We start from the raw sequence: 15,469 nt of genomic DNA, 5'->3' as shown, positions 1-15,469 counted from the left end.
TGGCTCCCCAAGCAGTAGCTACTGTGGCTTCTCTGGAGCTCTGTTCACTCAGGACAAGCTTGAAAATGCCCCAGCTGGGGGGAGGGGGGCAGGACTCTTCTCTCTGGTTAAAAACAGATGCTTTCTTGCCAGGGGCACAAGGAACGGGGCCATTTTTTGACCTGGCCACACAGAGACAGAAAATGTGCAAATGAGCCAGGCGGGTGGGGCTGTTGCATTTGGGGAGACCAGTGAGAGGCTGGGTGGAGGTCTGCGGATGGAAACAAGGGTCAGGCTGAGGCTGAGCATGCACGGTCTGTGAGCAGGGGCGAGGCGGGCCGGGCATTCCCCGGGGTAGGGGTGAGGGGGGCAGGGGCTTGGGAACAAAGGGGCAGAAAAAGCTCTGCTGGACCCCACAGCATGGTTGCCTGGGGAACAATTCAGGTCACCCAGAGAGACTCATTTTTTAAACTCTGAATTTCAAGTCAAACTTCAGAGATGAACACAAAAGTCAGGGTTTGTGGAGAGAAGGCTCTATTAGGATTTAAAATGAGAACAAAGAAAATGGGGTCGCAGCAGCAGGCGTGTAGATGGGGGGCATTTCTGTCATCTGTGGGCAGTATTTCAGAAGAGCAGCTGCCAGGGTGTCCCGTCGGCCCCCCCTCTTCTGGAGGGCAGCCACAGACCACGGCAGATGTGGCCACACCACCCAGGCGGGCTGCAGCAAGGGGCCTTGGTGACAGGCTGGAAGGCAGAGGACGGGGAGGTGGTGGCCGAGGGCTCCAGCCCCAGTTCACCAGCTAATGTCCCACTGGCACGCGCGTCCTCACCTCCCCCCCCCCCCCCCCAGCCAGACCACGATCACTGTGGTGTGGACGATGGACCCAACTTTCCGGAAGATGGCTGACAGCCCTAGGAAGTGATGGCAGACGAGTGAAATTTGGGCAGTAACTAAAGCTTCTCTGTCTCTGGACATGCGGCAGGATGGGGGGAGCACTGAGAAATGTTCTCTACTAAAGCTCCAGCAAACCGAGGGTGACACGGGGTGCTGCGTGTATAGACCAGTGACGTGCGCAAGGGGCGAATTATTCAGTCACGTGTTTCCAGGATGGGGCCAACAGCCGTAGGCACTGGGGATGCCGGACCCGTGAACGGTACTTCTGGGACTGTAATACTAGTCAGGATGGGCTCTGCATCAAAACCAAATAAAATATCAAACCAGCGAAGAGACAGCGACAGGGAATTTGCTCCAGGAAGAGATTCGGGCTGGCTCCCATCTGTTTGCTCGCGTCCGGGACCTCACATCTGCGCTGCTCCCGAGGGGTCCCACAGGGGCCGGAGGTCGCAGGTTCTGGGAGCGGTCTGAGGGCTGCCAGGGGCCGGGTCGGGGGTTGATCAGTTACTAGCTGGGCCCGGAGCCCGCAGACACTGTGAGCTCATTATAATGAGAGATGCCAGTTCCCCAAGCTCGGTTTTCAGAGAATTCCTGCAACACATTTTCTTTCTGCTGCAGGTCTTCGCCGTTACTCTGCGCACGTCACAGGGGTGTGTGTCTGCCCCCCCAAAGTTTGGTTACCTCTTTCTTTTACGATATGCCTGCCATGGTTTATGCTTATCCTTGTGCTGGGAGACACGCATCCCACTCGCTTACTCCGCGTGTTCCGAGCGCGGCGGCTGCACACGTGACATTCTAATGACCCTTCTGCTTACAGACTTGCGCACCGCAGATGCAAGATCAGTGTCACACACCGAGAGGCCTACCAAAACATTCCCTTTTTGCATCTTTCAAAAGAGGCAACAGACTGATGTTCCTATTTCTCTTGCGTGAATTCTGATCTTTCACTCACTGTCCTATCTTGGAAATCCTCACGTAATTGTGGCTGAAGCCGGGTTCTCATAGGAGCTCCCCCTCCCCCACCGATTTTAGCTCAGGAAATGCGTGTTGGGGAGGGTGAAGGCCCACGTGTCTCCCTGCCAGCCAGCCCACCCAGACTGCCCACCGTCCTCGGGATCTCCTGCTCCTCGAGGTCAAGGGCTGCGTCTTACTCATCTTCCCACGTGGTCCTGGGTAGGGACACTGGAGGAACCGTCTGCGGTGGTTTCTGGCCCCACGTCCTGCTGGGCTAAGCTAATCTGATCAGCCCCGTGGGCCAGGGCTGTCAGCGGTGTACTCAGGACTCCACTAACCTGTGACCCCTCAACCCAGTTTTCAGCAGCTGGTTTTGAAAACTTTTTTCCTGTTTAAGGCCAAGAGGTCAGATATACCAAATTCCCTCTTCCAGCATGTGGGACGTGGTTTCCATGTGAAAAAAATATCTTTATATATGTTATAATAAAGTGTCTGCCGCTAAAAACTTGGGAGGTTTTAGCTCGTTTTGATTTCACTGGAATGTCTCAGGGACACTTGGCCTGCATCCTGTTTTTGTTCGAGCTTCCCCAGCTGTAATGTCTGAGCGGTTTTCAGGAAAGAGATCCTGGCGCGGATCGGGGTCGCCTTCCCCAGACAGGGAGGGGGTGGCTCTGTAGCCACGCCCTGCCATCAGCCGCCCTTCCCCAAGAGACAGACTCACATCTGGGGTACAGGTGGTTTTCAGAGTTAAAGCCTTAAAGTCGTTCACCTCACGTTCCCGTCTGACAACGGCTTTTCATGCGTCTGACTACATACAGTCTGCATTTTTAGCAGAAGAGTGGTTTTTCTCTGTAAATGTAGAAGGGGCACCTCAGCCAGCGAGCAGACAAATCACAGGGAAGAACAAGATCTATTTAAACTTACTTTTTATTATCATTTTTTCCAGTTATCCAGCATGCGACAATCTGATTGCTGACCTGGACGAAACAGAATGAAATAAATGGTTTACAAAGAGATATTTACATTCATCTGGTTTGTTCGTGAGATGCCACAGCGTGCCACCACCTTCCGGAACAGCGGCCGGTGCCTGGGGCAGCCGCGGGCTGCACGCTGGGCACCCCGTCGATGCTCGGCGGCACCTGTGTGCGGGCGGGCTGCAGCTCAGCTCTGGCACCGGACGAGGAGCCCTCCTGCTGGGTTTCCAGAAATGGCTTGAAGTGACAATGTTTCTAGATCTGCTCATTTGTATGCTGTTACACACATGACTTTCAATAAATGAACTTTTTAAAGACCTGAATTGTAATGTTTCCTTTTTACCTTGTAGTGATGAACGAAACACACCAAAAAGGCACATATTTTAACTAGGCCAGAGGGTACTAAGGACCAGACTTTCTCCCGCCGTTCACGGTTCCTTCCCTCGTGAGCTAGAGAGCACCCTTCAACTTCTGATGCTTTAGTCAACATCTCGTAAGACTCCATCACTCGTCATCCTGCTACTCTGTGCACAGTCGGGAGACACCAGGAAGCACTATTATCCTGTCCACTCTGTTCACAAGGAAAACGACAAGAAAGCGTCTTTGGCTTAGTGGTGTCAGGTTTCTTCTCGAATGTGCGGTATTTGAGAGGAGCCTACGAATGTACTTCATGGAATTACAAAGTTGACTTCGAGGTCTTTCGGGTATCTGTACACAGATCGTTATTTTAGTTTAAGAGAGTATTTCTACTATACACGGTTAAGCCCTCAGATGCTTGAAAGTAATAAAAACCGGGCACTGAAGTGTCGTGTTGTCTTTGAGGAGGACAATGAAGTGCTAAAGGCAAGACTGCGGGTGGGCGGGAGGAGGCCCTGACCTAAGGCCCTTCTCCTGGCTAGCGTTCCCGAACCCTCGCCCTCACCGGCCCCCTGTGGCCTCTCGGGATGGATGGGGATTAGGCTTCGGAGGCGGTGGGATGATACACACGCAAAGAGCTTTCGAAAGTCTCTTGAGCATGGAAAAGGTTCAAGCCTGAAAGAGTAGAACTTCTATCTGGATTCAGTTTTTGATTTAATCCAATGTGCTAGACATCAAGGTTGTCACCTAAGATATGTTAATTGTCCCTAATTCTGTTTGAGGACTACAGTAAGTAAATTACACAATATTCTACAAATAGCACCCTTAAAGAATTGTAGAGGTCACTTGATTTTAGCCTCCTGGATCTGTCCATCCCAGTGGTTTTGAGAGAAGAGCACACGCAAGAATGCCCTCAGATCTGGCTGTGTGACACACACGTGCACGCCTAACTCTGGTCCCAAAGCCATTCCTCTACTCAGCTTAGTCACAGGAGCAAAGCCAAGTTTGTACAATAGTAGGTTTATGAGGTAAAATCAGAAAAAGGCCCCATCCGAAATAAGTCTAGATAAATCAGACTGAAGTACAACCACCCTACCCATCTCTCACCCACGACTAAGTTTGTTAATTTGCCAACGTCCATTCTAAGAAAGGAAGTATGCAGAGCAACACGTGTAAGGTTACCAGGAAGACGTCACTGAGGAACAACACTCCTGAGGAGTTCTGGGCCCAAACCATCCGGTGTTAAGCTTCTTAGGTCCCTAACACATCTCCAGGGAGCCCCCTTCCTCCATCCCTGACTTCACGGGAGATGCACCTGAGACCCAGCGCTGAGGGGTCGGCACCCCCCCTTCAGAAGCGGCCCCTCGTCCAAGTTTGCACAACTGCACTATTGCCATTTTACTGAAGTAATAACAAAGCAGTCCTGTGTGTGTTTGGGGCTACAAGAGACGGACGTTATTCTCCTCTCACATTTTATATAGGGTAGGTTAATGCCAGCTGGAGCTATTAAAAATCTTTTTTTTTCCAAAAAAGAATAATATTTGATTTTCTGAGACTGCAGAACCACGTCCAACAACAACAAACAGAGAAGTAGCAGATTGACATAGTGCTTTATTTAAGCCGTCCGTACGAAGGAAAATAATGTGCATCCCTATCATATACGTGTAAAAATACTAAGGATGTACAGTGTACAAAACAGTTTCTTGTAGTTATTTCACATCCTTGTGGGTCATATACTTAAGGAAATGAACAGTTTTAGTATGACCGACAGTAATAGTAATACAGTTTTTCTTGGGTTCATAGTTGCGTCTGCTTAAAATCCTTAACCAGATGACTAGATCTTGCGCGGATCTAATGAAAGAACTAGCAAGGTCAAGAAATGTCACAAACTATAAAGCTACAGGGAGGTAATTCAATTACCAATTTAGAGGTTTTCTTTTTATTTAAATAAATACTTTACATTTCATGCTTGCCTGTAATGCACTACCAGGAGCAAGATAAGGAAATTCTACTGTAGACAGTACGAACAGTAGCAGCAAAGTGTGTACGTCGAGGTGTAATACAGAGACCCTGCAGTTAGTAAGGAAGGCCCTTACTTTTGTCCGCTAGGAAAAGCAAGGGGCCCCTGCAAGAACAGTCAGCTTTAAGAAGCCGGAAATCAGGTACGGGAAATGGAAAACAATACTGGAATAATGCTATGTAATTAGTGTAGGAAGCAAAGCTGTGAGCAACCTGCCAAAAAATCCAAGCAGAAATGGCCAATTTCCTCCCAGATGGCTGCATTAAGACAAGAGGGCAGACTTCACGGAAGTTAGTGTGGGATGGAGTCCGCAGCGTCTGACCCGCGTTCTGATGGAGTGATGCCGTGTTCGGGCCTCGCCTTCTGCCAGCAGCCCTCACCGCGGCCACGGGCAACCCCAAGGGCAGGTGCGGAACCCTCCCTCTACACATACACACACACACACACACACACACACGCACGCACACGCACACATCTGTTTTCCCGTCGTTCCTCCGTGCCAGCTGATGGACACCTGGGAGTGAGAGCAAGGGAGGCTGGACAGGGAAGCCAAGGAAATGCCCCGTGGGTCCTCAGCACATCTCAAGGCCCAGCGTGAGTGAGCCCTGCACGCGGGCTGGGGACCGTGAGCCAGCTGTGAGGAGTGGCCGGCCCAGGGCACTGTCAGCGCGGTCACTCATCTTCAGGAAGTGTCCTTGACCAAGGTCACGGGAAACCACCTTAAGGTTTGGGGGGGGAGCTATCGAAGTGCTTAGTGTACGGGGTCGCCCTCAAGAGGGACGGCCGCTCCGCACGAACATCAGCCAGCCTCAGCCACCTTCTCTGCCTCTACCTGCTCCTCTTGGATAAAATGGGTGGAAACAACTTACAGGACATACCTTCTAGTCTACGTTCTGGTCAAAGTGAAACACTCAACAGAATTCCAAGGGGGGAGAAAAAGTGAAGCGACATGTGTAAGTAAGAATGAACTACCATTTCCTGTAACTTCCTACTCAATGCTAAGGATGAACTTCACTCAGGTAGGAATATGAAAAATTAGGATAAAACCTATGTCTGAATATGTCTTAGCTGCCTTAGTAAAATGCCCTTTGACCCCCGTCAGTCCCAGTGGCCCGCCCACCGCCAGCAGTGGTGTCTCCTCTACAGATCCACACTTCCAGCGCCACGAGGCTAAGACATCTGCGTATGAATATGATTCATCCTACTTAGAAAGTCACTTGCTCGTCCACACAACGCATCTGAGTCGTCATACCACGTCATGCCGCAGTGTTCCACGGGGAGCTGTCAGAACGTGTGACTAGAGACATCTCCACGATCGCTCCACAGGGCCGGCCAGCCTCCCGCGGCCGCGGCAAGGACCCCCAGCCCCTGGACTTCATAGGCTGCTTTGGAAAATGTCAGCTCCTAGCACCAAAGGGTTTAATCTGAAGATCATCATTAATGAAGGAGAAAGATGAGGTTTGCATACACGTCCCCTTTCAATGAGAAATGTTGGAATTTGGGGACATGAGTATATACAGAAAAAGAAAAGTTGGAGGTGTTCTTTTTGTGTGTGTTGTTTTGTTTTCTCCCTGATGGCTTAATTCAGTGATAAATGTACCATGATCGGAATAAACACACCGGGTTCTTACCCCTTACTGCCTACTTTATGAATACTCAAGATGTGTGCATTTTGCCAAGTACGGTGCATTTGTCACGGTCACGCTGGTCGCGGTTCCTTCACGGCGAGACGTCACCGGGCCGTCAGAGCGCTTCTGTTCTCAAACGGTCAACAGCAACATCCTTCCGTCTCCTTAACCCCTCGGCACGGAGAGCTGGGGATTTTCTCACTTTGAGCACCAAGGGGTTCAGTGCCAGCATCTCTTCTCCCAAAGCCCAATTCTAACCAATATGTACAATTTCAGAGCCTCATCGAATTTTGTTACAAAGGAGAAAAAGTGCACGATCCTCATTGGCGTGTACATTCCTTGCACGTGGGTCAAAATAAACTGCAGTGAGTCTAGTTCGTGTAAGTTGGAGCTGCATTTGCTAACATGACACACAATTCTCTTCACTAAGAAATAAATACTACTGCAATATAAACAAAATCATAGAAGGACATTCAAAGTTTTAACATCCGAGAAAAAGCTCATTCACGTAGAACCGAAAGTCAAAACTTAAGTAAGGCAAACACCTGTTCACCTTGGTGTACAAATTTTGGTGAAAAGCAGGATCATTACACCTGTCTACATTCTTCAGCCATCAGAGGTGATAAAGATCAAGAAGGGAAAAAGGGTTCCAAGCACAGGGAAAAAAAACAAAAACTGCTCTCTGGTGCAAATCATGTCATCGAGCCCATGAGCGACCTTGCCTCTGCCGTGCATATGCCCCCTTCCCAGAAGAACAGTGTCCGTCCTGCCAATGCCCGCCCGTGAAATCCGGACGTCCGGGCGGAACAGGGGGCTTCCTCCGCGGTGTCCGACAGGGACTACGTGTGCGTCTAGCGCTCTGTCTCAATGGTCGTTGGGTCCTTCTCTCAGATGCTTCCCTACGGATCCCGGCCAGGTCTGAGTGCACAACCCCACCGTGCGCACTGATCTCTCACGCCCTCCTACAATTCTGCATATGCACGTCACCACCCTGCCACAATTGCTTGTTCTGAATTACAAACTACATCTTCTTAGTCTAATTAGTTTTCGATGTATCTTCTAGAAAGTTAAAAAATGTACCTAGAATCAGTGTATCTCATTTAGCCTTCACTGTTAGGGAAAAACAAAAACTAAAAGATCAAAAGATGACAACTGGTGCACAAATGAACAATGGTGGGCTCATGACTCCCAAAGATTGTAAAATTACCTCTTAAAGTTGCTAGAATAGTAAGACAGTAGCAGCAGCAGCATGAGACCGTAGACGGAGATACAATTTCATGCAAAAACAAACAAGTGTGTTTGCGTCCATGTGTGTTCTCGTGGGGGTGAGAGTGGGCTGGGTGTCTGAAGGCGCTCCTGCTTTGTAAGAGCTATGACTGGTGTGATGTCCGGGAATCGTCTTGAGGAGGAAATCTGGGATGACAGTGAAGGAGCAGGACGGGGGCCTTACTCGCGGCCGCTGGCGGAGTAGGAGAACTGAGGGAAGTGTGGCCGCCGCTCGTTGTCCACGCAGTCCATGCCGTCCTCGTCATCTGCGGGCACAAAGCGGCCACTTAACATCACGGTTACTGTTTGCCACGAATCTCTGGTCTACGTGGTTCTAACATCTAGCACAGGGAAGGTCAACTGCGACAACAAGCTCCAAGACACTTGTGGCCAACAACACAACACAGCGTAACGACGCTAACTCCCCAAATGATCTCCCTTTCACACGCATGACCTGTGAAGAAATAACACCCTCACGTCTCCTTCAAGCCATGAATATATTAAGACCCAACACACTGTGAAGAAAACCAGATTTTTTTTTAAATAAGAAGGAGTGAACGATCTTTAGTAACCTCCAACTTCACGAAACTACGCCTGTCGAAACTGCAGCGGGCAGTCAGGCCTAAGGCACCAGAAGTGTCTGGAATCCAGTACCAACACCTTCAAATGCGTTTATTTTTCTTCTTGGCTCTTTAGGTGTGACTGTGAAATCAAGCTTCATACGAGGCCTGGATTTGACATTGTTTACGTTAGTTACTCTTCGGTCACCGTTTCCAGTTTCCCTAAGATGCACCTTTAAACCAGAGTGGAGAGAGGAAGACAATAGAAGAGGGCGAGATGCCAGCATCTAACACCAGCTCCGCAGGAAGCCAGCAGCGAGCAGAGGCATGAAGGCACGGAAGTGAGCCGCTTTCACATGGGCTGCCCCCTGTCACCTTCCCTGCCTTCCTGTATTCGAAAGATCTCGAATGATCCCGCAAGCCCTTCTCCTAACTGTCCCGGTGGTTAACGTCCCACATAGCCAGGAAGCTTTCCTTGCATGTGGTCACACGTCCAGTCACCCTGGCCACACCGTCCCCTGGGCACCTGCTCCGGACTCTGGGCCAAGTCCAGCCACCCTCGGGGCTCCCCGTCTATGCAGGAGGTGCCCACAAAGCCTCTCCTGCTCTCCCCAAAAGTACGTGGGGTCAGATGATGTCCCACAGGGGAAGCACAGCAGGAGGCTCTCAAACACCCAACCTTCTTTTCTTCAAGCAAAATAATTCCACTTCCTCCAAAACCGATAGGGAATAAAGTACAAGTCTTTAAATTTCCCAGCCTCTCCAGGAGCATGGAGGTCACGTAACAAGAGAAAGCAGACAGACCTCCGTATGGTGAGCACCGACACTGTCACACAACAGGGATGATGCTCCGTGCTCCTCGATGACAAACATTCCTCTGGAGAGCAAACATATCTTTTCTCACTGTGCTTCTGTTGGATATTCTATTCTGAATACAGAAGATTCTAGAAATGGGAGCAAGTTGCTAACCAAAATTTGTGACCTCAAATGTATCAGGAAAAAAATCATTGGATTAGGTGGCAATCAATCCATGAAGAGGATCTGGGGCTCCCTGCTCCATGTAGACCATGGACCTCCAAGGGCTTCCGTCCCTCTGCAGACAGGCTTTCTAACTATGTCAGCTTTTCTAGAGAGAATTGTGACTTGAGGGAATCTCTGCCTCCTTCTTATCAAATACTGGTTAGGCACCAAGCAAACCACACACATGGTTCAGATCAAATACCTTCCACAGTATTTTTGGCTGCACTAAAGGCGCTGGGAAGGCTTATCTGTTGTTGAGTCACAAAGTATAAAAACTAGAGAAAAAACAGCTGCAAGCTTAGTGTTCAGATTCGGACACATGCCAATCACATTTCAAGGAAACAGTGTTCCCCACTAACAGCTTTGCTTGGCTGCGTGTTTCCGTGCAGTGAATGTGCAGAGAGCCCCGGACCGCCCGTGTGGGAGGCTGGCGCCCGCACTGCACTGGTTCCCCGGGTGGCCCCGGCCCTGGCCCCAGTCAGCAGGCCCTCTACACCCCGTGGGAGGTGCCGGGCTTCCTGCCCGAGGAGGAGCATCTCCTGCTCTACGCTGCAAGTCAGCTGAGAATTAAAGAGTCTTTAATCTGCCACTTCAGTAACAAATACATCACATTTCTGAACATGAAGAAATCTCAACCTCACAGATGACTGAGCAAGGGCCCCACACCCTGAGATTCTTTAAAGCCCATTACATCACTCCCTGATTGCGGCTCCCTTCTGCTCCCTCCTGCTCAGAAACAGCAAGGGGCCAGGATATGATCCTGCCCAGGGGACGAGGGAGGTGGCCTGGGCCCACGGGTGGGGGGCTGTGGAAGGAGAGGGCAGCGGCCTGCCCAAGCCAGAGCCCGTCACACCAGCCAACGTTCCTGCTCTGAACAGAGAGTCAAGGAGCAGTTGCTGACGACACACATGAACCATGCTGCAAACATGAGACACATTTGGAACAAGAAAGCGGGGATCAACTCCCCAACCCACATCGGAATCCGTGGCCCAAGGAACCTCGTTTCCTTACAGCATTCAACAAATGTAATTACATGGCATTACAAGCTATTAGATCTCAAAGAAATCCTTTCCCTGCAAGAGGAAGGCAGAGGACCATTAACGGATAAAATGCAAGACGACACATTCCAAAATCTGTTCAATTAATTAACACCAGTGAGAACAATCTGGCATGTGACCGCAGCTGTTTGTCGGCAAGGAACATTCTGCCTGTCGATGTGCTGATTTGTTCTAAAAAGTAACTCCATTCTGTGTCCCAAAAGCCAGGTGGCGAGTGGGAAGGAGGCCGTCGCTAACTGAGGGTACCGCGGAGGGCTCCCGTGAACAAAACCTCCACGCTTTAGCGGCTGCACGGCCGCTCACCAGCAACACCCCTCGAAGCTGCAAGATTACGTTACGTGTAATCACAGTCCGAGGTTTCACTGTGCCTCCTCTGATCGGCCTCTAAGGGATCTAGGATGTTTCCAGGAACCGTCCCTTTAAAGACCCGGCCCCAGGCTCCCCGGCCCGCTCTCCGGCCTGCTGAGCACCGTCATCGGCTCTCTCTGCTGAGGCCCTGAAATGGGAAATCAGACAGCCCCGACAGACGCAGGACACTGCTGCTGGACTCCCGTTTCTGGGTTTGGGTGCCCACACAGCCACACGTTCCCAGGCCTCCATGGCAGGTGCATTCTGGGACCCACCTTCAAAGGGACTACAGTGTGAGCCTCCCGCTGATCCCTGTCTCAACCTAGAAAAACTCCTTTATCCTTTCAAGACTGCAAGTCACTGGGCATGAACAGCATTTCCCGCGTCTAAAATGACACAGATTCTTCAAGAACGGGGTTGCTGTTCATAACTAAACGTGTTGTATTACTGATCGAGAAGCAGAGACACCAGGTTCAGAGGACAGTCTAGAAACCATGCCAGGTGACTTAAAACGTCTTTTAACATTTCTGCCTCACTTCATGAAGTTCTAAAAATGAAGCCACAGAGTGCCTGTTAATGACATATTCTCAGCACGTCAAGTGCCGAGTGAGTCTGGAGTTAGGGGTAAGGCAGGCCAGGTGAATCCTGAAGAGATTTGGACCTCGTCAGCCAGGGCTTTGTTTTTTTGTTTTATTTATTTGTCAGAGAAAGAAAGATAACACAAGCAGAGGGAGCAGCAGGCAGAGGGAGAAGCAGACTCCGTGCTGAGCCCAACGAGGAACTCAATCCCCGGACTCCAGGGTCATGACCCGAGCCGAAGGCAGTTGCCCAACCGACTGAGCCTGCCAGGCGCCCCTGGGCTTTGAATCAAGTCTGTGGAGAAGAAGGACTGACGGCCAGGGCCGTGCCTGCTACAGAGCTGCAGATTTAACTGGCTCACAGTCTTGGGTATGGGAGCTGCTCTGCTGTGTCCTTCCAGGTTCCCGCTTTCTCGCAGCCTCTTTAGGTGGGTCCCCTGGCCCCAGATTTGCATCCACTCTCTTCTGCGGGATGTTCATTGTACCGGGCCCAGCCTCATGCTTCAAGCAGTGAGTCCCAGGACAAAGAACGCTATGGACTTAAATAGAATCAAAACTAGGGCTCTTCAAAGCTGTCCAATTCCAGCGCCTTTCCGACCAGGACAGCTTCTCAGGCACTGCAGGGAAAAGCTGGGGCTCGGGGACACCACCCAGCCTTGCGTCCCCTTTCCCAGACGGCGAAGTGACCTGCCCCTTTTCAGGGAGGGAGTGGCAGAGCCAGGCATGACACAGTCACCCCACCAGGCTCTCTCCATCCTCCTCAGCCCTTTCCTTGAGACTCAGACTCACGGGTCTCTTCACGTGAGGACTGGACTCTTACCCGTCCGAAGCAAAGTCTGTGCTCACGGCTTTGCATTCGCAGAGCCTGCCTATTTCTCTGATGTCCAACACCACGTATTTAGTTGTCTTAAGAGTCCACAAATGCCAAAGCTCTATTTATCAAGAGAACAGTCTCAAAGAGCTGAGGCCGAGACAGAGACACACTGGGACCTCACCCTCTCAGTGCCCTCTGTGGGTGTCACATGGGGAGGGAGGCCGAAGCACAAAGTCCTGGGCACGGATGGCCAACAGTACCATCTGTAAAGCGCTGGGCCTCCTCCCAGCCGGCAAACGACCAGGCCCTTGCCATAACGTGTTTATTCCTTCACTTCAAACATATTTACTGAATGCCGATGCTGGGCCAGATACCCAGCCAGGAGCTGGGGCTAGCTGTGAATAGGAAACCAAGCCCTTTTTCTCAGGGTTACTGCGTTCTAGTTGGACAGACAGTAAACAGAGAAATGAACAAATTAACCAGAAGAGTTATCAGCAAGCTGTCAATGCACAGAATCACGGGGTGGAGGAGGCGGTGCCCAATGGGTTGCACTGTTCTTTGGATTGGGAGGTGAAAGCAAGCTCTCTGGGGAAGTGACATTTAAGCTGAGATCTGAGGGAATAAGAGCTGTTGACGCAAATGTCGGGGAAAAGAGCATAGTAGGCAGAGACAACGGTTAACACCCAAGTCCCGAGGCACGGTGAGGCGTGGCATGTTCAAGGTGAGGATGAACACGGGGTGGTGGGACAAGATGGGGCAAGAGCAGGGACCAGACCAGACAGCCTGTGCAAGCCCACGTGAGTAGTTCAGATTTCTAGTGTAGAGTTTGGGACCCATGGGAGGGCTGTGGGCAGGGGAATGATGTGGTAGGACTGCAGTTAATGTTCTATCACAACGACGAGGCCTGGCGAATGCTCTGTAGTGCAACGTGCTCCTGGGCCCTTCCGACACCTCACTGGCGCTGCCTGCATTTCAGACACGTGGGTCACCACCGTCCACCCTGGGGCCACCAGAGACTGTGCCAAGGCCCAAGCCCCCGTTCTGCTCACACAAGTCCTCAGCCACTTGCCCATGGAGCTGCAGGCTTTCCAGCACTGTCTTCTCCTCTCACGGATTCTAAGACTTTAGCAATGGCTCACGAGACAGAATGGAAGCCCACTGTCCCACTGAGGATAGCAGTCCCACGTACTCCCAACTCATACCTTGGCCAAGTTGGGGAGTCCCGCTCCTGGCTACTGCTGACACTAACTGAGGGACCTGGGGAGCTCGGTGTCTCCCTGGGTTTCAATTTCTTCGCTTAGAAAATAAAAGTTAAGAGGTTCTTAACTTTTGTCAAGTCTAAAGAAAGCCAAGTGCACATATGCATACATGATCATATTTTTCATTTTAGGGTGTGTTCACGGTCCCTTGTTGTCAGGCTACGGGTTGAAAACTCTAGACCAGGATGGCTCCCAGTTTGCCTTTCAGCGGACTATCAGGTGACTGACTACATCCGTGGTTGGAACCTTCCCTCTCGTGGATACTGGCTGTGTACCAGCACCTCCAGCTACTCTACCTTTCACAAACGAGAGAGGGGAGAAGAAAAGTAGGAAGGGATCTAAAGGAAAGAAAAGGAGAAAAAATGAACACGATGGGTTCATGAGCCAGAAGATGTGTGTGACCTGAAAAAATCTTTGGCTTTCCAAGTATGTCCCTGAAACTCGATTCTATCCTCATAGCTAAGCTCATGAGGACAGATACACAGCACTCTGCTGGCACAAGAGTGTTTTTAAGTTATATCTGATACCTTTCCTTCCTTTGAAGTCCCCTTACTTATGATATTTATCGAACTGTGTGCACATACTAGTGTATGTGGGACAATCTTTAAGTGGTGCTTGAATGCACAGTGTTAACAGACATGTAATTTATATGTATCAAAAAGTTACTAGCACACTAAATTAGGTCTTCGCCAATACTAAATTTTAAAAAAGGTGATTCAATTTAAAGTGAATTCAAAACCTTTAAGTCAGCAGGAAACCAAAACGAGCATGATTCTGCAGGGGGCGCATGAGTGAGCCGTTGGGTAAACATGGAAGTGTCACTTTCAGAGTCCTTCTAATTGATGGCGAAAGAAAGTACTAAAACAGTAAGGAAGGGCAAAGTTGTCTACAAGTGAGTCCATGATTCTCAGGCTACAATTTTTCTTCATGTAATTTTTCCTACTCCCCAAAACTTCTCTCCCAGCAGCTACCTATCTTTGATACTTGAACATGGAACTCCATATTCTTAAGTGGGATGAAGTAAGTCACTGAGGAATTTGATCTTGAAAATATCCAATCAACAGAGTGGCTGTTGTCTTCCATTATATTAGAATGTTACCAAGTGCCTATTAGATGTACTTACATTTTTCAGGTGGCGTTATTGTAATAGTCTGAGCTGTAAATTCTTCATCAAAATATCTGGTATCTGTCTCAGATGTTACTTGAGGCTTAAAAGGAGGTACAAGCTGCAAGAAGAAAGAAGAAGAGTACTGTTAACAGATTTCAGTTTAGGAAAATTCATTTCTAGGATAAAATTAGGGAGCAAATAATTAACAGAACAGTGCCAGAGATCAGACCGCTGAGTCACTGCATATGGGAGACGTGGCTTTTGGCTTTCCAGTCAACAGTCTGAGCACAGAACAGGAAGTACTTGGTTGTTCTGTATAAAATTTGACGGATTATGTGCAACAGAACAAATGAGAACCAGAGAATAGGGTGGAAAGAGAATACTGAAAAGTCCTAATTTCTCTGCCAATCACAAACATACAAACCATATGGATGCAAACCCTGGTGACAAAATGCAGGCTCTCCCCTGGGCAGCGAAAGCATGACTTGTTCCCTAGTCTCTTCCTGGTCCAACAGCTTATTAGTAAGAACACAACTTAATGATACGGTTACTCCCAAGGTGACAGAGTGCTGCCCCTGTCCTTGGCAAAGAACTACACCCACTTACTTGAGATGGGCATGAACGTCTGCCCTGCTCCGGGACAGGGGTCTG

At 49.9% G+C, this 15,469-nt stretch overlaps 2 protein-coding genes across 8 annotated transcripts in view; one reads left to right on the top strand and one right to left on the bottom strand.

Moving 5' to 3' along the window:
• SDCCAG8 (SHH signaling and ciliogenesis regulator SDCCAG8) overlaps window positions 1-3,125 on the top strand; it is a 226,102-nt gene extending 222,977 nt beyond the window's left edge. For all 3 annotated transcript variants that reach the window (XM_045796100.2, XM_045796075.2, XM_045796092.2), the window contains one exon: window positions 2,775-3,125. In XM_045796100.2, the coding sequence (XP_045652056.2) occupies window positions 2,775-2,804 (30 nt within the window). In that variant the 3' untranslated portion in view covers window positions 2,805-3,125. The remainder of the gene's footprint in view (window positions 1-2,774) is intronic.
• A 1,625-nt stretch (window positions 3,126-4,750) lies between these two features.
• The window catches only part of AKT3 (AKT serine/threonine kinase 3), a 302,152-nt gene continuing 291,433 nt past the window's right edge, over window positions 4,751-15,469 (bottom strand). For all 5 annotated transcript variants that reach the window (XM_087859652.1, XM_087859651.1, XM_045796129.2 and 2 more), the window contains 2 exons: window positions 14,834-14,936; window positions 4,751-8,339 (listed from right to left, as the gene is read on the bottom strand). In XM_087859652.1, coding sequence (XP_087715778.1) covers window positions 8,254-8,339; window positions 14,834-14,936 — 189 coding nt within the window. In that variant the 3' untranslated portion in view covers window positions 4,751-8,253. The remainder of the gene's footprint in view (window positions 8,340-14,833; window positions 14,937-15,469) is intronic.

The sequence above is a fragment of the Ursus americanus genome, chromosome 2, assembly GCF_024610735.1.
Source record: "Ursus americanus isolate L20-20 chromosome 2, mUrsAme1.1.p, whole genome shotgun sequence".
Taxonomy (NCBI): domain Eukaryota; kingdom Metazoa; phylum Chordata; class Mammalia; order Carnivora; family Ursidae; genus Ursus; species Ursus americanus.
This window is presented reverse-complemented; position numbering and strand designations above follow the sequence as displayed.